The sequence below is a fragment of the Vombatus ursinus genome, unplaced genomic scaffold, assembly GCF_900497805.2.
Source record: "Vombatus ursinus unplaced genomic scaffold, bare-nosed wombat genome assembly UNPS02014778.1, whole genome shotgun sequence".
NCBI lineage: Eukaryota > Metazoa > Chordata > Mammalia > Diprotodontia > Vombatidae > Vombatus > Vombatus ursinus.
In genome coordinates this window covers 3710940-3734439 of record NW_020954556.1, presented here as the reverse complement: position 1 = coordinate 3734439, position 23500 = coordinate 3710940, and the positions used below count along the sequence as shown (strand labels likewise).

Below are 23500 nucleotides of genomic sequence, written 5' to 3'. Positions count from 1 at the left end.
TTTTTTTTTGCCTCCACAGGGGTTCAAGGTTATAAGCTTTCAAGAGCCTTCATAATCTGACCTGTCCTGTGTGTTCTATCTTATCTTTTGATGTAGTTCAATAGACATCTGTGAAGTACCTGATATGTATAGAAGAAAGCTTGGCAACTTGAGCATAGTGGCTAGAGAGTTCGTAAACTTAACTTGTAGTCAAGAGGATCTGAGCTTAAGTCCGACCTCTGGCACGTATTGGTTTTGTGACCTTGGGCAAGTCACCTAACCTATCAGTGTTCTCAGACGTCCCTTTAAAGACTGTTTTATTTGTTGTTAAGTTGTTTCAGTTGTCTGATTCTGTGACCCTGTTTGGGGTTTTCTTGGCAAAGATACTGGAACGGTTTGCCATTTTCTGCTCCAGCTCATTTTACAGGTGAGGAAATTAAGGCAGACAGTGTTAAGTGACTTGCCCAGCGTCACCTAACTAGTAAGTGTCTGAGGCCACATTTGAACCCATGAAGGTGAGTCTTCCTGATTCTGAGTCCAGTGTTCTATCCACTGTGCCATCTAGCAGGCCCATTAAAGACTAAAAGCTGCTGAACAGTTGGTGACCAGCTCTGGTGGAAAAAATCTCCTCATTGGAAATTCCCTACCCAATAAAATCACAAGCCAGTGTGTAAGGCACTGCACTATGTGCTTTCAGTCTTCCTAGTACATACCCTTCATACCTTTCTGTTCCAGGCAGGTCATTTTTCTCCCTGTCCCCTGCACATAGCATAATTGTTCCTACTATGCTTTTACATCTATATTTCTCCTATAAAGAATTCCTTTGGAGGTCCCATGTAAATTTTTCCCATCCGTCAAGCCTTGAGGTCCATGTAACCTTTTCTAATAATGCCACCTTAAAAAGAACACATTGACTCCTGTGCTTGAGGATCCAGATGGAATCCATTCAAATGGAGGAATCCTTTTAAACCATCTAAGATCGGGGCTGCTTCATACTCTTCATACCTTAGCCCTGTGACCATACAAGTGACATGTTTAGTGTAGTCCTGTCTACTAGCCTAGGATCAATTTGGTGATTTCATGGTGCATGTGGGAGACAGGGACATCCTGATAGGAGGTCTCAGGAGAACTTGGAAACTTCACTGTTTTCATTTAACAATGTGGGGAGTGAGAGACTGTTGGAAGAGACCCAGAAATCAGAGACTGATTCAGGTTCACCTAACTGGGCCACATTTCTTTTTTTAAGAGCACTCTCTCTCTGTTACAGTAACTGGAGAAAATTCAGAAGATGCCCTTATATTATTTGTTGGTTGTTCATTTGTCGGTGACTTGCAAAAATAGAGCTTAATGGAATGAGATAGAATTTGTTCTACCTATTACTGAACTCCATCCAGATCCCTCCACTGTGACTGAGATCTCTTTGAGTTTTATTTATTCACGTTTTCTTTGTAAGCTTCTGCTTTTCTGGTAATGTTCCTTGAGCTCATATCCCTTTCTTTTCCTTGATTGCTTATTGTTGCTAAGTTTGGGGATCTTGGGGAGTGCCATCACAATGAGAACCACGATGTAGCAGCAAAGATACTTTATTAGAGTGATACGAAAAGTAGGAATCAATAAGGAGGAATTTGTGTATCTCATCACAGCAAGGGGATCCTTGATGATAAATATCCCTGCAGAGTGGATCAGTTTTATGAGCATCTTGAGTTTGATCAGGGTAGAAACCGTACTGAGCTAGGCCAGAGCAGTGCTTAAAAGACTTTCTTCCCACGTTGTCTCCCATGCACAGTTAAAAAATCTTAAAAGATTTCTTGAAAGAGACCGACTGAGACAAGTTTGCTCAACAACTCTGCATATCAATTCCAGGAAGACATCAAAGACCTCGTGCTTTATACCGTCATGTGCGTGATTGCTGATCACTGTTGTTTTTTATTGGGTAACATTTTCAGAATGCTGGTCTCATGCTAATAGAGGCAGCTTGGATAGTGAGGCAGCATGCTGGACTTGGAGCCAGGAAGACCTGGATTTAGATTCCATCATCTCTGACACTAGATTTGTGTTCCTGGAGAATCCCTTAACCTTGGTGTGCCCCAGGCAACTCCCTAGGATTTGTCTGTTAAACCCTGGGAGGGCTTGCCACCTGTGTTGGCAGAGGGAGTTCCTGTGTGAGGAGTGCCTTTCCCTAATACAAGGAGAAGGATAGTAATATGGACTGGGCTTTAGGTTTATTTAGTATTGGGATATTTAATATAATATACCTGTATTAGGTACATGCACGTATATACCTATATAAATATTAGGTACATTTGGTATATCTGTCCAGGTATGTTGGTATATTCCCTGCAACTGATAGTCTTAGAGAATTTCTTAGAACAGAGATGTCAAACACACAAGAGGCCCGTAACACTACCAAGTATATCCTGAACCAGATTAAAATAGTATTTGGGAAACATTCAACAAAATAAATAAAAATATGATAAAACATAGGTAATATTTCATTTTATAAACTGCTAATATGTGGCCTGTGGGAATCCTTAAATATGGTTTAATGTTTCCCCATTTCTATTTGAGTTACTGTCTTAGAGCAATAAGAGGTTAGGTGACTTGTCCAGGATCCTACGGCAATGTATGTTAGAGAGGGGACCTGAACCCAGATCTTCCTGGTTTTAAGGCCAGGCTCTGGTCTTAAAGCTGTACTGTCTTAGTACTTTCCTGTACACATTACTAAATGAAATGGACACCAAGAAACATAGAACTCTAGCTCTTACAGAGCTTAGTAAAATAAGATTTAGTCATAGGGAGAAAAAAAGGTAAGGGCCATGCCTCTTCTTTGCTCCTGTTAATTAGGTAGAGCACATGGAAATTTTATGACCAGCTGTGTTGTTTTCACTTATAAACAAGCCTACATGAAAGAACAGTCATTGATAAAAGTAGCAATTAGCAGCTTTATCATCCATTGTAAATTATACACATTAAAACCCTGAAATTTAGTTTTACTTCAATTAACTGTGTATATTTTCCTGTTTTGGCATTGGTTGTAACTTGAAAAGAGAGTAAGCTATTAATTTCTATCCATTTTCTTCTCCTCTGACTATCAAAGCTACTTCCAGCACTCCTCTGTACAGTCCTGCTGGGACGCAGCCTGGAGGTGACTCAATGAGCTTTGTAAATGTGAGCTCTGTTGTGGGCAGAGTGAGAGATTGGGCAGGTCTTACCCGGCCCTGGATGTTCTCAAGCGAGAGAGGACATGTGTCAAGTGAAGATTAATATGGAAGCTGTGTAGGTGGGATTTGAGGGGATGAAGACTGTAGGAAGGGAGGTTAGGTTGACCATTGAAACAGTGCAGGTATGAGGTGCTCAGGGATTGTAACATGGTGGTTCCTGTCAACTTGTAATCACAACATTATGAAACTTATGTGAAAACAAGGTTTATTACAAGAGAAATGAACATGCATGTGGAACCCAAAGAGTTTACAAGTCATGTAGGAGTTTGCATGTTTATGACAGCATGACAAAGGAAGGAGGAGATACCAGGAAGGGGCATGTCATGGGAGGGAGAAAGATGCAGCAAAGCTGGGAAAAGGACAAAATCCCTCCAGAAGGGGAAGAGCAAGGCAATGGCAAAAGCCTCATTCTTTTCTCTTGGGAACTGCTAGGCTATGAAGATAGGAAGGTCTGCATATCTACAGAGCCTAGGTGCACATGGAGCAAATTTCCCAGTCTGGCATAGACTGTGCCTGTCTTGACTCCCAAGGACACACAGGGAGTCCAGTTTGGGATGCAAACAACAAATTGTGTCATCTGAGGTGGGAGCTGGAGCTTCATCCTGGACACATGTCGGGCCTCCTGTATGCACTGGGTCCAATGTTTCTGGAAAATATGGCAACCAAAAGACAAGTTCAGGGAAGCCCTTCACAGCCCTTAACATACCTGTGGGAGCTGAAGGCACAGAGAAAGGCAGTCCCTCAGAGCTCTCAGAGAGCTCACAGTCTAAAGGGGGGCCACATGCAAACAATTCGTCAATTAATGAATTTTAATCAGGGGCCTATTATGTGCCAAACAGCTAGGTACAAACAAGATATCTACAGGATAAATTGGGGGAAGTCTCAGAGGGAATGCACTAAGATTCTGGAAGGTTGGGAAAGGATTCATGTAGGAGGTAGGACCTAGCTGAAATCTAAAGGAAGCCAGGAAAGCCAGGAGGCAGAGATGGGGAGGGAGAGATTCTAAGACCTGGGGGGCAGCTAGCATCAGAATCTGCTTTAGGAGGGAAGAATCTATAAGAATTGTCTATTGACAGGATAAGGGAAGAGAGGGAGAAATAGTCAAAGATAATTTCAGAGTGTAGAGTTGACCACCAGGTGGTGATTGCCCCAGCAGTCCATCAGAGAACATCTACTAAGAAGTGGGGGGCTTGTGGTCATTTTCAGGTGTGGGAATATCCTGGGCTCTGAGAACAGGGATCTTTTGAGTTACTGAGTAAGTAATAAGACTCTGCAGGGTACTCAGTTCTCTTGTCCTGTACTGTATGGGTTCTTGACTGCTAGAGTTTTTTTAAGCTTAATTAGAACAAGCCAGTTCTAGAATAAACACTTGGAGGTACCACTTGATGTCTCTTAAGAGGTGTCTGTCTAGATGAGACTCTGATGTCCTAAAACAGGTACCTTTAATACAGGTAAGCATGTTTATTTTAGAGAAGAATTTACTCCTCCTGGTTTACTAAAGAATATAATTTTGAACTCTTTGTAAATATATACAGTACTACTTCTTTAATTCAAAGACTCTCGTGAGTATAGATTTAAGCATTTTTTCACTTTGTTTTTCTTGTTTTTTAAATATATTTTCTTTTGCAACATGGCTAATATGGAAATGTGTTTTGCATGACTTTGCATGTGTAAGTGACATTGCTTGCTTTCTCAAGGGGTTGGGGAGGTAGGGAGGAAGAGAATTGAAAACTCAAAATTTTTAAAAATAAATGTCAAAAAATTTTTTAAATGTAATTGGGAAATATTTAATGAAATAAATAAAATATATTTTTAAAGACTCATGATTTCATCTGTGTGCATATTCCATTGCCTGGTACAGATGAATTATTTAATATTGCCAAGGACGTATTTTACCATATTGTTGTGGTCATCGAAGAATTATCATCTCATGGTAAACACTTTGGTGACAGGCCTCCTTGAGCTTACCTTGTGTGATCTTCAGTCCTTGGAGCTCATTGCCAGGCCCATATTCCAAATCTTTTCAGCTAGGTGTAGGGCCTGTCAGAATTTGTGCTTTTCCTTTGGCATGAACTTTAAGACCTGAGTTACCCTCCTCCCTTGACCACCAGCTGTTTACGCTCTGATGAAACATTAGTATGAGATTTAAAAGTAACTTTATTAGTAGTAACATTTTTTAAATTTTTTATTACTTTATTTTGATTTGTCAATAATCACTTCCATATGCTTTTGAGTTTAAAATTTTTCTCCCCCTTCCTCCCCACCACCCTCCCCAAGATGGTGCACAATCTGATTTAGGCTATACATTTACATTCTTATTAAACATATTTTTACATTAATGATGTTGTAAGTAAAAATTAAAACCAATAGGAACCATCAGAAAGAGGAAACAAAATAGAAGAGAAAAAAAATAGCAATTCAATTTCCATAGTTCTTTCTTTGGATGTGGATAGTAGTAATATTTATTTTTATTTTTTATTTTTTTGCTTTTCAGTGAGGCAGTGGGGGTTAAGTGACTTGCCCAGGGTCACACAGCTAGTATCAAGTGTCAGAGTCACATTTGAACTCAGGTCCTCCTGACTCCAAGGCCAGTATCTACTGCGCCACCTAGCTGCCCCAGTAGTAATATTTTTAAAGTAATCTTTTAGTGTACGAGACAATGTGAAAGGTCTAGAAATGTTCAATTTTAAGTAAATGGCATCTCTGCCAATTTATTTATTTAAAATCATAGGATTACAGGTAAAAAATAACATAGCTTAGAGTCCAGGGCTTCTTAAACTTTTTCCACTGATGACCCCTAATCAGCACTTCTTTAAGAAGCACTGGCATAGACAATGGATAGCTTACAAAAAAAAAAAAATCTGGAAGAAATAGCTGCAATTTCTCTATCTCACAGTCTCTCTCTGTCTCTTTGTCTCTCTCTCTCTGTCTTTCATCTCCCATGAATTAGAAGAGAAGATTCCTATTGCAGAATTCACGAAGCTCTAGAAATAAGGTTAATACTATCTATACTTGTCAGTGCTTGCCAGCTCATCTTTTAGCGGCCTGCTGACTGTTATCCATGGGCCATTTCATTAAGCTGTGCTGTTGAGGGTGTCTTATCAGTGGAAAATTGGTTAATTAATATCTCTGTGAGTACACAGTACTCTCTTGTCAGACCATCTTGATGAATGGCTTTATCACAAGTTAATGGGGTATGAAACACCCATGGAGTGCTATCACTTTTTCAATTAGGATGTTGATGAAGAGTAATATGGCTTCATCAAGGGAATGACTGTTAGTATTGGTTTTTGCCAAAAGTTTGGTTTGAGAGTTTTGAGTCAACTTGGTAAAATTAGAGTTTCTGTGTCCTTGAGGCCTCCCAAATAAACCTATTGTAGTGTCTGTATCTATATGCATAGAGGGCTCTCTAAAGAGGAATACAGTTTATTAACACATTGGTGCATCAGTGAAATGTGTTATCTATTGGCTAGGTAAAATCATGTTGAAATTCTGACTGCTTACTGATTTTAGGGCCCGAGGAGCTATCTTACAAGAGGGACAGAATACGGCCTAGGAGATCCAGTGCTCTTTTTATCTGGGCCTGGCCTTGAACTTTTTGCAGGATCACTGACACTGTTAACCACACCTTTCTTGGTCTTCATTCCTGCCTCGGCTTGTGTCACTGCTTTTTCCTGGTTCTCTAATCATTTTCTTTCAATGGTTCGTTTTGCTTTCTCTCATCTTCTAAGTGTGGGACACTTTGTCCTGTCACTTTGCTTTTTCTAAACTCAGTCCCTTGGAGATTTCACCTATTTCCATGGTGTCAATTATTGGCTTTATGCCCATAATGCCTAAAACTTTCTGTCAATTTGTCTTCTATTTACTGAATCTATACAATAATAGCTAGCACTTGTATAGTGCTTTAAGGTTTACAAAGTGCTTACTAATATATTATGTTATTTTATTCTCTTGGCAGCCTTGGGAGGTAGGTGCTATTGTTAATCTCCATTTTATGGATGAGGAAACTGAGGCAGACAGAAGTTAAGTGACTTGCCCAGGGTCACACAGCTAGTAAGTGTCTGAGGCTGGATTTGAGCTGAGGTTTTCGTGACTCCAGACCCTGCATTCTATCCCCTGTTTTACCTACCTGACCTATATATCTCCATCCAGCCTCTACCCCTGCTCTCCTTTTCTTATCTCTTCACCAGTTCAATGTGTCTAAATCCAAACTCATCACTTCTCCTGATGGCTTAAGTTACACCTAAGGCCATGAAGCCTTTCATGATCCCCTCAGCTTAGTAATCTCTCCCTCTTTGAATTTTCTTACAAGTTGTCAAGATCCCTCCTTTGCCTACTCTGAAAAATACTTATTTGTGATTTTTCAGTGTTCTCACACACACACACACAAACACACACACCACACTACACCACACCACACCATACCACACCACATTCCTTTTTTGCAAAACTAGAACTTAACTGTGTCAGTGAAACTGAAAATTTGAGTTCTACAAATTAGCAGGAACTTCAAGGTTTGGAGGTGGGGATGGGGAAGGGGAAGAGAAGATAGGGAAAAAAATAAATAAAGGGAAAATAGTAAAAACTGTAGTCATGGCCCCTGCCCTGAACTCTTACTTCTTCCTCAGGGTTCTCAGGGACAAAGATCTGACATTTGTAATAGTCATGAGAAAGACAGGGGGCTGATTTTGGAAAAAAAATTTAAAATTAAAAAAATTTTTTCTATCAAAGTTTTATACCCCAAGTCAGATACAAATAGCAGTTTTTATCCACGTGTTCTCTGGAAGTGCAGGAGATGTGTGAACAATTCCCTTCTCTTATCATATTAGTAATTCACTTTTAGTTTATGTGAATGTTGAACTCGACTGTTTCCTCCTGGGTCTTCCCATCCTCCTTACACAACACTCAAAAGAACTCATGCTATTTAAGGGTGGGGAGAATGAGCTCAAATATATTTTATACTAATCACCCTGCCCAGAGTGAGTGTAGCCCTTCCAGAGGGGTTGGAATTTTTGGCCTCAACCAGAAATCCAGTTGGATAATGGATGCAATGTGAATTGTGTGAGGAGGACAGTTTGACTATCCAGTGCCTTATGAACTTTTCCTATTATTAGATCAGTTTTAGGTAACTCTGCCAGTGTGTGTGTGTGTGTGTGTGTGTGTGTGTGTGTGTGAGAGAGAGAGAGAGAGAGAGAGAGAGAGAGAGAGAGAGTGTGTGTGTTTTTCTCCTAACAGTCCTTTCAAAACCCAAATGACATGGCCACTTCCTTTGGGAAGGCTTTCCTGATCCTTCCAGATTGGTTCCCACCTTCAGACCTCCTTCAGACCTCACATATCACTTTGTTTTGCAGAGCTCTTAAGTACTTAAATTGTAATATTGCCTATTCCCCGTTTAACCCTTCTTTCACCCCTCCCCCTCTTTGCCCCCATCTTGGTGTCCCTGGAGAGTTCATTTTCAGGAAATGGGCAGAGGTGAACTGGTAGCAGCTGGTGGGAAAATGAGACTGGGCCTCTAGGGGCTTTTAAAAGGGCTATGAATTCAGTTCTTGTCCCTGGTACTCACACAATTAAAAACAGACTGTCAGTGGGGCTGGGTAATTACTGGGTAGGGAGCTGAGGCTTGTTCTTTACTGTCATCTCCACAACCCTGGGGTCGGCTTCATGTTTTCTCCTTTGGTTTTGAGGCTACTTTTAACTTGCAACTTGCTAAAGATGGGACTCTTGAGATCATCCTTACCTGATCCTGTTTCCAGACAGTTTAGGGCCTTCCAGTGCTCCCTTCACCCCGAGAGGCCTCTCTGCCCTGTGATTGGCTTTTCAAGTGTGGAGCCAATTAACCTGTCAAAGGAACCGGGACTAGTTGAGAGAGATGGTAGTTTACTTCTCCCCCCCCCTTCCCCCCATCAACAGAAACATTCTTCTCCTTTCCTGTTAATACGTGTAGGCAGGCCGTCATGCACATTTTATACTAAAAGAGAAGACAAATGCATGGAATCACAGCATCATAGAATTTAAAGGGGGGGGATCCCTTAGATCAGGATCCCATGTGTCATGGACCTCACAGCTGTGGCTGTGTAGAAATTTAAATTTAATTTAAATGCAGAAAACAAAATGCATAGAATTACAAAGGAAACCAGTTATATTGAATGATGTAATTTTTTTTCCTATCTAAGGTCGAAGACCCATTGAAATTTATCCCTATGTTCAAGAGAACATTACATTAGAGAATGCTGATAGTGCTTTTGTCTAGGGCAGTTTTTTCTCTCAGCCTGAGCCCTTTGCAGACATCCAAGATGAGTTACCTCAGAAGGTACTGGGTACTATACCACTGGACCCATATCAAGGTGGGGCAGAATGACTTGTTGGGCCTGTTATAGAAGGGATTCCTGTTCAGAATGTGGGAGGAACTGCTACGTGATCTCTGAAGCGGTATGGTCTAGTGGGAAGAGCATTGAACCTTGTATCAGATCTGGACTCCAGCCTTTGCTTCCTACAGCAAGACACCTAACTGCCCATGCTTCAGTTTTCTCATTTACAAAATGAAGATATGTTACTTGGTCTACGTACCTGACCTTAAAGAAGAACCAGATCAATCCATTGTGTCATGTGATAAAAGAATTTTTTAAAAAATTAAAAATAATTTGAAGTATTTTACTAAAATTGGCTATAATTTCTCCCACAACTTAAATACAAATAATTACAAAAATATGTTATAATTTTGCTTTGATGTAAAAATGTTTAATCTTACCATCTCTAAGATGTGCATTGGACCTATGTCAATTGCTGCAGCTTGGTCCTTTGAGGAATTCTTAAATTCTAGTCCTTCTAGCTCTAAGGAGAAGTGAATTGTTTTTGTTACTCCAGTCCTGTGATTCTGTGATCTTCTAACTCTCATTTGATGAATTAGGAAACTGAGGCCTAAATAAGTGGAGTGACTTGCCTAGCAGGTTAGGATTGGGTCTCCTCCTCTCAGGTAGCTTGAAGTACCAGGTGATGCTTAACTTCCACTTTCAGTGGAAGTTTCTTAATTACTAGGGTGAGTAAAAAGTTGTGTTCAGTAGGAACAAAGAAAAGTATACTGCATGGATCATGAGGAAATTAAACGTGTTTGGTCGTGTGGTTATTTCATGAAGTATTCCTTTTGTACTTGAGTATAATGCAAGCATTTCTTGAAACATTTTTTTTCTATGGGGTTAAGATTTTTTACAAAGACAGGTCGGTCACCCATCAATTATATGGGGTTAGTGGGATTTAATTTCAGTCTAATCACTCTCAGTTCCCACTGCCATGAACCAAAATTTTGCATCCACTAGAGGAGGAATATAAGCTATTGGTCCCCCCCCCCCACTCCACCCCCGCCTTTTCTCATTGTATCCCTGGCACCTAGTATTAGTTCCTTGCATTTTGTAGGTACTTAATTATCTCATGTTTCTACAGTCTCATAGGATCAGAGCCTTAAAAAGGGACCTTAAAGGTCATCTGGTTCAATCTCCTTAAGTAATATTTTATTTTCCCCAAATACATGTTAAAACAATTTTTTAACATTTGGGTTTCTTTTTTAAATTTTGAATTCCAAATTCTGTCTCCCCCCATCCCCCCCTTTTATTTTAAAGGTAAAGGAACTGAGGGCCAGAGATATTAGATAAGCAGCAGAGTCAGGATTTGAACCTTGACCCTTGGACTCCAAGTCCAGTGCTCTTTTTCCCATACCACATTGAATCACTTCTTTTTATTTTTATTTATTTTTTGAGGGGGTGAAGAGGTAGGAAATTAAAATTAAAACTCCTTTAGCATTTAGCTTCATGCTTTACCTAAATTATGCTTTTAACTTTCTGAACTGGATATATTTGTCCTTTTATGACCAGCCTTAAAGGCCAGTTCACTAGGAGAAGAGCAACTCAGCAATCTCTTCAGTTTCACATTCTCCCCTTCCCTTGAAAGACTGATGAACAAAGGGGCCATGTCTTACTGGTCTTTATGTCCTACCCAGGGCTGGCCTTGGAATGAGGAAGACCTAGCTTCGTCTTGCCTTTGATTGGCACTGTCTGTATGATCATAGGCAAATTACCTGACCTCTCAGTGTCCTATTCAGCTCTCTTAAGGTAGGAAGAGGTTGCTGGGTAGAGGAGTTTAACATGCCAGGAGGCCTCCACCCTGGTTAAATTACAGACCTGGACAAGTTGTCCCCAGGATCTTGTACATGGCAAAGAAGTGAGGCATAGTATTATCTGACTCCCTGAAAGAGCTCTGGACTTGGAATCAGGAGATTCTAGGAGAACTGGGTACTAGGCCTTCAAAGTCACAGTATCCCTGAATTTTAGAGATGAGTTACCTTTAATTAAAAAAAAAAATCCCTCTATGCCTCAGTTTCTTAGCTTGTTAAACAGGAATAACAGCACCTGTATTATCTGTCTGCTAGGGCCTTTGTGAAGATCAGATGAGATCATGAGCTTTATAAACCACAGAGGGCAGAGCAATAATTCAGCAAGCCAGTGTTAAGTACCTACTATGTGCTAGCCACTTAGCCTGTTCCCAGGCTGTTGACACCCTGACTTTTTTTGGAGGGGGGTGCTTCCCTCCATATGAGTTGAGGCTGGCAGCTGCCAATCTTCCTGGTGAGCCTGTGAACAAGAAGCAATGGGATTGAACGAGATCAGGGTGGGAGTTCCAGGACTGGGATCAAGTGTTGTTCCAGCGTGGCTTGTGAAATAGGACCCCCATAGCCCTCGGCTTCGATTTTACGGCTGTCTGTGACCCAAAGCACTGAGGCTTTGGTTCAGGCTAAGTTACAGGGCCTTAGCACTCTTCATCTTTTTGTGTTCCATGAAGATTTCAAATGAGTAAAGTACTTCTCCTTGCCCTCCTCCACCCACCCTCCCCCAGCCCCCTTAAAAAAGGAGCTTTCTCTCAGTTATGCTTTTAAATTCTGGATTAGATACGTTTGTCTTTCTTTGTCCCAGGCTCAAAGGGCAGCTCGCTGTAATAAAAGTTTTTTCTAAGCAGTGTTGTTAGGTAGCAGCAAGGTGAGTGGGGTGGGCTTCCTCCTCCAGACAAATTAAGGTTTCTTGGCCTTCAGGAGACAGAGTTTATTTTGCTAATAATGAACTTCACAGGATCTTGTTTTTAGAGCTGGAAGGGACCTTGGAGGAGGTCGTGTTAGTCCAATTCTTCATTTTATCTATCTATCTATCTATCTATCTATCTATCTATCTATCTATCTATCTCTCTATCTATCATCTATCTATCTATCTCTATCTCTGTCTAAATACATCTATCTGTCTGTCTGTCTGTCTGTCTATCTTTCCTTCTTTCTGTCTGGCTGTGTGGGTCTTTAGACCCACCTAGATCTCTCTCTCTCTCTCTCTCTCTCTCTGTCTCTCTCTGTCTCTCTCTCTCTCGCTTTCTCTCTCTTTCTCTCTTTCCCTCTCTGGTACTTTGACTGTGACCCACAGGTCAAGATTACAGGCCAGTGTACAGGTATATGGTGATTACAAACCAAATTTCAGGCCTCATAGTATTCTTGGTTTCTTTTTGCTTTACTTTCTTCTTAAATGGCCCTTGATTTAGGGAGAAAAAATCCTGCTCCCCATAATCAGTGTGTGCTATAACATAGGAAGGCGTGTGTAAGTTGGTTAATATTGATCAGTTATCTTTGTTATGACTCTTTAGAGTGTAAACCACACCAATGAGTCATTCTAGTCATTTGGCAGTTATAAGCCAGCCATATACAGTTGGTCATAGGTTGTTTATGCTTGTTGACAAAATAGTTCCACAAAGAACTTTTATTTTTAAAGCAGCAAAAATAGGATCATAGACTTAGGGGCTGTCTCAACCCCCTCATTTTACATATGAGGAAACTGAGGTCCAATTAGGCTGACTTCCTGAGGTTCATGTAGGTATTAAGTGGTGAAATCAGGATTTGCACCAAATCACACTTTTCACTGCACCGTTATCACGAGGTTGAGTCTCAGTTTCCTCATCTGTGAAATGAGAATAATCTTACCTGCATGGCCTACCTTAGCTAGTTGTTGTAAAAAAAAGCACTCAGTAAAACTTAAAGGGCTATGTAAATGTAAGCTATTAGTAATTCAGCCTGATATTGCATTACTTTTTTTGGGGGGGAGGCAACTATATCATCATGTTGGCTTATGTTAATCTTGCATTCAATTAATATTCATGGATTTTTTTTCACCTGAATTATTATCTAACTACATCTTTCCATTATATACTTGTGTAATTGATTCTTTTTTTAATGTAAGTGCAGGGCTCATCAGTTACTCCTATTAAATTTATTCTTATTAGATTGTTCCATTTTTCTAGTCCATCTAATTCAGAGGTTGTGTGTGTCACAATGGATAGAATGCTGAACCTGAAATTAGCAAGATTCATCTTCCTGAATTCAAATCTAGCGTCAGGCACTAGCGACCCTGGGCAAGTCAACTTAATCCTATTTGCCTCCATTTTCTCCTTTGTAAAATGAACTGGGGAAGGAAATGGCAAACCACTCCAGTGTCTCTGCCAAGAAAACCCCAAATGTGGTCATGAAGGGTCAGACACGACTGAAAAATGACTAAACAACAACAATCTGGGGTCAATGAACTAAAAAAAAATTGATAGCCATATTTCAGTATGATTGGATTCTTATGTGTTTTGCTTTATGCACTTAAAAACATTGTGAGGAGGGGTACATAGGCTTCACTAGCCTGCCAAAGGGTTCCATGACTCAATAAAAAGCTCAGAACCCTGTATCCAGATATTTTTGATCTTCATTTTTTTCACCCCCAACTTAACTTTATGTGATCAACATATATGATCACTGCCTGTTATAGATTCATCTTAGTCACTTATTTAAAAAGAAAAAGGCTAAAAGGACAGGGCTTAAGAAAGAACTGTGTCTACCTCCACTAGAGACCTTTTAGAGTGACAGCAATTAATTCATCAACATCTTTCGATGGGTTATTGAACCAACTCTGAAATCACATTTCTGTGCTGAAATCATATCTCTGCTCACATTCTTCCATTGTATCTGTAAGGATATTGTGGCTAACTTTGCCAAATGCCCCTCTGAAATCCAGATGTGTTCTGTATACATAATTTCCTGATTCGCCTGTGTAGTAACTCTGAAAAAAAGAGGAAATGAGTTTAATCAATAGCATGATTTATATTTAGTGAACTTGCACTGGCTTGTAATGATGACCATGTTCCTTTTTAACTATTTACAAACCATCTACTTAGAAATATTTTGGTCTCTGCTTTCTGGAATCCCTCTTTTTGAAAATCATTGGCTCATTGAGCATAAAACATTGGCTCATTCTCAGTCTTCCAGTATACCTCTTTCATCTTTCAAAGATTAATGAAGCCTTTCCCAGTCCTCCTTAATCTTAGTGCTTTCCCTCTGATATACAATTTATCCTGTATTTAGCTTGTTTGTGGGGGCCATCTCCAGTTGTCCTGATCTCTATCTTGCCATTAGACCCATATGACTCTGGAAGAGAGAGTGAGTCTGGTGACCTTGCACAGCCCTCCCTCCCTTTAATCCAATTCACTTGCAAGTCATGGCATCATTGTCATGGTCTTTTTTGAGAAAGGAGGATAAATGACAACAATCTGTTTGTACATAGCTATTTGCATGTTGTCTCCCCCATTAAGTTATTTGCTTGTTGTTTCCCTCATTAAACTTTGAGCTTCCTGAAAGCAGAGACTATCTTTTACCTTTCTTTGTATCACCAACACTTAGCATGATGCCTGCACATAGTAGGCTCTTAATAAATGCTTATTGACTGACTGAAGGTGTTTAGTGATCACAGTAGCAATTATCAAGCATGTCTTAGGATCCTCCAATGCTAGGCATTAGGGATAGAAACACAAAGAATTATATTCCAGGAGCTTGTAATCTAGCTATTTACACATATGTATATAGCTATGTAGAATAGATATAAGGTATTTGAAGGGCAGAACTCACCAGCATGTTTGAGGAGGGGTACTAGAAAATCATGAAAGGCTTCATGTAGGAGATGGTATTTGAACGGAGCCTGAATGGAAGTTAGGAATTTTAATTAGCAAGGGTGAAGAGGAAGTACATTCCAGGCATTGGGGTAGCCTGAGTAAATGCACATAGGTAAAAAATAGAAATGAAAAAACAGTGAAAAGGCTAGTTTGGTTGGACCTTATATGAAATATGTGGAAAAAAATAAGATGAAAATAAATCAGAAAAGGCTAAGTCATAATGGTTTTTAGATGCCGAAGAGTCATCTATATTTGATCTTAGAAGTAGGGAGTCACTGGAGCTTATTGAAAAGGGATGTGACCTAGTCAGATCCATGCTTTAGACAGCTGTGTGGAGCATAAATTCTATCCAGAGGATAGAAGGAGAGAATTCTCACTCGGCTCAGACGTGTAATATGGGACATCAGAGAGGCCCGTTTCAGTGCCCAGTTTCGCTGAAGGGATGTACCTGAACATACAGAAAACACAGACCTCTGCCCAGGGCACTTATGTTAACATTAATATACTTAGCAACATAATCTATACCTTAAAAATGTTCTAGCTGTGGAGTAGTTTCCTTAAATATGGTATATATACATATATAGTAATTTCTTAGAGAATGATGCATTTTTAAACAATAGAAGTTTTATCTCTGTTTTATTCTCATTTTGCAGGCAGAGACATTTGTTTGGGTTAACAACAGATCAGCTCATTCCAAAAGCGTTGCCAAGGCCAAGTATGAATTTTTATTTGGCGGACCAGAAGAGAAAGTCCCAGAAACTGGTAAGTATTCTTTGTCTTCACACCTTGATGCCAAAACCAGGATCTTTGGCAAGTTCCCCTGCTTTCTCGTGGTGTGTACCACCATCTTCACACAAAATTTCAAAGGGAGAAGGGACCTCAGAAGTCATCCAGTCTGACCTTTATTCATTCATTCATTCCCTCATTTATGCATGTACGTAGGTATTTATTTAAAAACAAGTGTTCATTGATGTCTTTGGTTTATTGTTGTTTAGTCAATTACTCGTGTTTAACTGTCTGTGACTCCTTTTGGGGGTTTTCTTGGCAAAGGTACTGCCATTTCCTTCTCTAGCGCATTTTACAAATAGGAAACTGAGGCAGAGAGGGTTAAGTGACTTGCCCAGGGTCACACAGCTAGTAAGTGTCAGAGGCCACATTTGAACTTGGGTCCTCCTGACTCCAGGACTGGCGCTGTATCCGCTGCACCACCCTTTTGTTAAATCATTATAATTCCAATCCATGTTCAAACAAAAATTCCTTCTATGACAGATCCAACAGTGGGGTCATCTAGCTTTTGCTTATGAATAAGACCTTAAAAGTGAGACAAACTACTGCTGTCTGAAGCAACCCATTCCAGTTGGTCAGTACATTTGTTAAGCACCTACTATGTGCCAGCCACCGTTTAGCTCTGAGGATGCGAAGGAAGGCCTCTGCCCTCAAGGAGCTCCCCTTCTAATGAGGAAGACAACATGTAAATGACTAGGTATATACAAAATAAATAGAGAGTAGATGGAAGGTAATATCAGGGAGAAGGCACTAAGGTTGTGGAGGAGTGAGGAAGGTCTCCTGAGCTGAGATGTGGAGGAAGCCAGCATCATCGACATGGGAGACAGCCAGTGCAAAGATACCAAATCAGGAGAAAGGAGTTGCCTTTCTGAAGAACAGCCAGTAGAGTAATGTAGCTGAATCATAGAATACCTGGAGGGGAGGACACATAAGGAGACTGGACTGGTAGGAGGGGTTAGGAAGATCTTTAAATGCCAAAGAGAGCATTTTATGTTGAGTTATGGAGGTAATAGGAAGCCACTGGAGTTCACTGAGTCGAGGAATGACATTATCACTTCAGTATTTTAGAAAAATCACTTTGGCAGCTGGCTGGAATTGGAGACTTGAGGTAAGGACACCCAGTTATAAAGCTGTTACAGTAGTCCCAACGAGAGGTGATGAAGGCCTCAACCAGGGTGGTAACATTCCACTCTTGAATAGCTTTAATTGTTAGGAAGTTATTTTTTCTCCCATATATAAAGTCAAATCTTCCTTTGTTGTTCTTACTAAATCATAGAGCCTTCTGTTCAGTCAGTCATTAAACATTCATTAAGTACCTACTAAGTGCCAGGTACTGTACTAAGTGCTGGAGATACAAAGAAAGTCAAAAGACAGTCTCTATCCTCAATGAGCCCATAGTCTAATGCGGGAGACAAGATGTAAACAAGCTGTATACAGGATAAATTGGAGACGATTAAGAGAGGGAAGGCACTAGAATGAAAGGGGACCATGCAATGCTTCCTATTGGTGGTAGGATTTTAGCTGGGACTTGAAGGAAGCCAGGGAAGCCAGGAGATGGAGATGAGGAGGGAGAGCATTCCAGGTCTGAGGAGACCCCCAGAGTCAGGATATGGGAAGCAAGGAAGCTAATGACATTGAATCATGTAATATGTAGGGGGACTGGAAAGGTGGTGGTGGTGGGGAGGCAGGTTGTGAATCTCAGTTCTCCATAGGCTTCCATTGTATTAAACATTAAATTTATGTTAAATATTAAATAGGAGTGTGTCTCGTAGCATCAGTGGAAAATGAGAACAATTTACTCAGGATTCTTCCAGTTTTAACCTCAGTGTCTCAATTCAGAGAGAACACACTTCACAATGAACCCTTTAAAAATAACACACAGAGCAAGATCCAGAGCGAGTTAAATTCTTGGTAACTTTTTACTGTTTGGGGGTTTGATGACTGCAGGATGGGGATAACAGCTAATAGCATTACTGTGATGTTTAAGTGGGATAACACAGAAAAAGAGCTGTGAATATTTTAAAGGGCTATATAAATATTATTGCTAAACTCCCTTAAAACTCATGTTTTTTATAGTGACTCTATATACAAAGACATTACTTTTCCATAAGTGAGACATAAGTCAGATATATGGTTAAATTCTGTCAGTCCCTATTTTGCTACTTAATACTTCTGTGACTTTGGGTGATCCACTTACCCAATGCTGAACCTCAGTATTCTCAGCTGTAAAATATGGGGCTTGGCCTAGATGATGTCTGATGCCTTTTCTCATTTTAGACATAAGCAAATGGAGATTCTGAGGTGCTATGATTTGCCTAGGGAGATACAGCTAGTGAGTATCAGAAAAAGAGTTTTGAACATGGGTCTTGGGATTCCAAGGTCAGGGCCCTTTTTTTTTTTTTTTTTTAGGCAGTTGGGGTTAAGTGACTTGCCCAGGGTCACACAGCTAATAAGTGCCAAGTGTTTGGTCTGAGGTCATATTTGAACTCAGGTCCTCCTGACTTCAGGGCCAGTGCTCTATCCACTGCGCCACCTACCTGCCCGGTGAGGGTCCTTTCTGTTGGACTCTATTCTGACTAGTAGAGGGTAGATTGGAGGAGTGAGTCAGGAGGCGGGGTTTTTCTTGTGCCTCCAAGGTCAGCATCCTTTCCCTTGGATCATATTCCATCTTGTAGAGGGTAGACTGGAGGAGTGAGAGTTTGAAGGCAGTGTATTTCTTTTTTTGTTTTTATTTTGTTTTGTTTTGTTTTTTTAATAATTTATTTATTTTTAGTTTTCAACATTTACTTCCATAAGATTTTGAGTTTTAAATTTTCTTCCCCTTCCTCTCCTCCCCCCTTTCCAAGATGGCATGCAATCTGATATAGGTTCTACTTATACATTCGTATTAAACATATTTTCACATTAGTCATAATATAAAGAAGAATTAGAACTAATGGGAGGAACCATGAGAAAGAAGAATCAAAACAAAACAAAACAAAAGGAGAGCAAATAGTATGCTTCCGTCTGCATTCAGACTCCTGAGTTTTTCCTCTGGATGTGGATAGCATTTTCCATCGTGAGTCTTTTGGAGTTGTCTTAGATCCTTGCATTGCTGAGAAGCAGGGTTATTTCTTGATGGGGAAAATGGAACAAGGGCTGTAGCATACCATTGCTGCCTGGAGGGGGAGCAGATGCAAATTTGGATCATCTCCTGGAAACCACCCTTTCCTTAATTTCACAGATTTATGAGTACATATACTTGCCCACTTATGAAAGCTCTCAGAGTTGCTTTATAGCATACCCATCTGTTAGTAAGAGGCTGCCAGAAATGAAGACACAGGGAATGGTGGTGGAGGGAGGAAGGCCTGTGTTGCTACTTGAACTTGAGTGATTGATATGCCTTTTTCCACACCTGTCTTTAAAAACAAAACAAACAGACAAACAAACAAAGGTTTTAAACACAGCCGGTAAGTATCTGCTACTCCCTGTCACCAGAGCATTTTCAGTGCTGTGTTAAGATCTGCCTTGTTCCTATAGCTCCCACCCTCTTTCCTTAGTGCCTTAAACTGCTTGAATAAATAGACAGCCGGCATGACAAAGCATGCTTATAGCCAGCGGCATGCTGGTGTGTATTGACACTATCTTCAATGAAGATTCAAAACAAAGGTTTAGAAGGCAGAACCTCTTGGTAGCCCGTGGTATCACTGTGTTGCATTATTTGACTTTCCTTGGACCCAGTGCTGAGAAGTAGGTCCCCAGTTTTTCCTTGAAGCAGGGAATCCCTGGATTAGAAAGGATCCTCAGAAAGGCCAGTTAGTACCATGGAACCATGAATTCTTTGTTGCATTTCCGACAGGTGGTCAGTCATCTACTGCTTTTTTTCAGTTACTATGTGATTCACTAGCCCCTGAGGGAGCCTGTTTCATTTTTGGACGACTCTTTTACATGATGGTGGCCTCCTTCCTGTTCTTTCCACATTGCTTCCGTCTCCTCACTCCCAGTATTTTCACTGTCTCCTGTGCCTTTTGGCTTCCTTGAATTCCTTCATATCTTACTCAGCTAAAGTCCAGCCTTTTGCAAGAAGCCTTTCGTGATCCTCCTTTATCTTTATCCTCCTTTATCTTACCCTCCCTCTTGATTATTTCCTGTTTATCTTGTATGTAGCTCATTTGTATGTAGTCATTTGTATGTTGTCTACTTCATTAGATTGTGAGCTCCTTGAGGGTGGGGACTGGTTTTTTGGTTTTTTTTTGCCTTTCTTTGTATCCCCAGAGCTTAGCACATCGCCTTGGAAAATAGTAGGCACTTGTTCATTTGACTTAAGAAGTGTCTTTTTGTATTGAGTGAATAGTTGGTTCCCAGTCACTCTTCCTTGGTGATTTTATTTTTGCTTTCTGGAACTTCATAGGGTAAGTCTACTCTCTCTTCTACTCCAGGACTCTAGAAAGAGTTGAATACAGTTGCCATCTTGCTCCCTCCACCCCCCTGTCTTTTCTTCTCCACATTAAGCATCCCCAGTTCATTTGACCAATTCTTTTGTGACCGTTTCAACTTGACAATCTTGTGTCGTGTGGCAACATGCAACTAGAAGTAGCTTAGTGATAGCTTCTTGTTCAAGCAGCATGGACTTTTGGAAGCATTGCTTCGAGGTGGGCTAAAACCATACCTGAACTTTTATTGTCTGATCAAGCCTCCTCTGCCAAAACCCTGCCAGCTAGTGAGGATCTGGCAAAATTTGTTTAGTCCTGCAAGCTGAAGCTTGCTATCCTTGGGATCCGCCCCCCCCCCCCTTTTTCCCCTTCCTCATGTACAGATCAGACTGTCAATAATACAATTATACAGAATTAGAATTACAGTTACTGTAAGGGAAGGGAACTGGCTTTTGAGTTAAGGACACTGGGATTCTTCTGAGTATTGGGTTCTTGGAAATGTAACCCAAGGAGGTAATTCCTGATGCTTCTCTAGGCCCACTGTTCCCTGCCTATTTGGAGATGCTGCAGAGACTCAGTGGAGTTCTGTAAGATCCTTAATGCCCATCAGCAAACACTGATATACACAAATGAACAAAGGAAAAATGAGGTTGTCCCTGAATATCTACACTTAAGTTGTTTGCAGGTCATTTTTCAAAATGTTCATATTCAGTTTAACAAGGTCATAACAAAAAGCATCCTGTTTGTTTCTGTGTGTCTCCTTCTGAACATTTTTCAGTGCATTTATTGAGATTTTGTTTCTATCCTTTACATAGGATGTGTACATAGTCTTTTATTTTTTCCATTCTGCAGGAGTCCATACTGTAAGCTTTTCGTTATATTCTTCGTATTTGCCATTCAGTGTCTTTATTTTGCAGATGTAGCAGCTCTTATGATTCCTTCCTGGTGTGGTAGAAATATCGGGGGATCTGGAGTTGGAGGGACCTGGGTTCACTTCCCATTGCACTTCCTGCTTGTGTGACCTTGGTCGAATCATTTCATCTTTACAGGCCTCGGTTTTCCAGCACCCTTCCAGCCTCTATGAGCCTAAATAATTTGCCCAAGGCCACCCAGGCAGTCAGTATGTGTGTGCATACAGCGTGTTGGAATGCTAGTGGAGTTGGGACGAGCCCCGTCAGTGACTTAGATAACGGGTCTCCTATTCCAAAGAGAGTGTATCGAAGGTACCACAAACAGGGTGGGATACAGGTACATAAGCACCTGGGAAGCCACATAAAAGTAGATGTATGTATCTACCTGCTCCCAGTGCCATGTAATCTTTTATGCCATAACTCCTTCCCTGGTGTCCCCTCCCCTAGTTACAGTTTACAGGTGTCCAGAGTATGATTTTAAAGTCTATTTAAAGCAGGTATTAGGATCATTATCTGTCAGTTAACAATTTTGATTACACGTGCAATTCTTAACCTTCTGTTGTGTCATGACACAAAACCCCTCTGGCAGTCAGTCTTTTATTTTATTTTATTTTAATTATTTAATTTTTTTTTTAGGCAATTGGGGTTAAGTAACTTGCCCAGGGTCACACAGCTAATAAGTGTCAAGTGTTTGGTCTGAGGTCATATTTGAACTCAGGTCCTCCTGACTTCAGGGCTGATGCTCTATCCACGTCCCCTGGCAGTCAGTCTTTGAAAGTGTATAGGCCCTTTCTCAGAATAATGTTTTTAAATGCATAAAAAACATAGGATTAAAAGGAAACCAATTATATTGAAATAATTTTCAAAAAACTTTCTTTATAAAGGTCACAGACCCCTAGGTTAAGAACCATTGATGTACTCCAGTCCTTTCATTGGAAACAGAGGACACAGGGAAGTGAATTGACTTCCCTCTTACAGGTAGTAAGTAGCAATGCCAGGAAATGAAATCAGGTTCTTTGACATCATCATCATCATCATCACTGGCATTTATATAGCACTTTAAAGGTTGCAAAGTGCTTTACATTTGACCCTCACAACAACCTTGGGGGAGGTAGGTGCACTTATTATGCCCATTTTATAGATGAGGAAACTGAGGCAGACAGAGGTTAAAAACTTGCCTGGGCCCCACAGCTGTGTCTGTGTCTGAGGCTGTATTTGAACTCAGGTCTTCTTGATTACAGGTCCAGTGTTCTATCCACTGTGCCACTCAGCTGATTCAATCTAGAGAGAAATAAAATAGAAATGAATAAGACCTGGGTTCAACTGTGAGATCTGACACACACTGAGTGGTGTGATCCTGGACAAGTCACTTAACTCCCCAGTGCTCTAGGCAATACTTTAAGACAGTAGGTTGTAGACAATAGATTGCATTGATAGAATGAGTTTGCTCATGTGCAAATGTTGCCTATACCAATGAAACCACAAGCCCAGTGCCTTTCTCCAGCTCAGAATCCAGAATTCTTTGCACTACAACACACTGCCTCCCATAAAGATGTTATTTACTCTGGGGAGCAGATAGAGGTGTTTGAGAAAGTGAGAGGAAATTTAGTGCCCTCAGAGGGTGGTGTTTAAAGAAATGCTTGTAGAATGAGGAGGTTGGAGATTCACTTTAGAAAAAACAAATCCTGTTGTGTGAAAGTCTAAGGGGTGTTTCCCTTCAGGTCATTCTCATTCCTAAAGAACCCCTATTACTAGACTGGATGCCAATATAGTATATGCCCTCAGAATAAAGCAGCTGTGTGCTCTGATATCAGATGGCCCCAGTCTACTAGGCTTTTCTGTGTCTCCTCTTTTGGTTTGTTTATCTTATCCTTCACTGTTGAGCTGTTGGCTGTCAGTGTACCTGCTTTTAGTAGGATGTACCTATCTCCCTCTAAATTGCTATTTCCAGTATGCTGTTTTGGGAAAACAGATGCTGGAGTTTGTTAGACTCATGTCTGAAGTAAGACAGAGTTAGGAGCAAGGACCTGAGGCTCTTAATGAATAAAGTTGCATGAGTTTAAATGAATGGACTGGGTAACAATCGTTTGGGCTATTCAGAGGCTCCCCTCTTCCCCCTACTTGTGGATTCTTGGCTAGGTTGTTAGGTAATGCAGCTTGCTAGATGAGTGAACTTCAGACAAAG

General features: G+C 40.6%; 1 protein-coding gene across 1 annotated transcript in view; it reads left to right on the top strand.

Annotated features, from left to right (window-relative positions):
- The window catches only part of PSD3 (pleckstrin and Sec7 domain containing 3), a 608877-nt gene that overhangs the window by 144210 nt on the left and 441167 nt on the right, over positions 1-23500 (top strand). The window contains exon 2 of the mRNA XM_027865166.1: positions 15860-15968. Within this exon, the coding sequence (XP_027720967.1) occupies positions 15860-15968 (109 nt within the window). The remainder of the gene's footprint in view (positions 1-15859; positions 15969-23500) is intronic.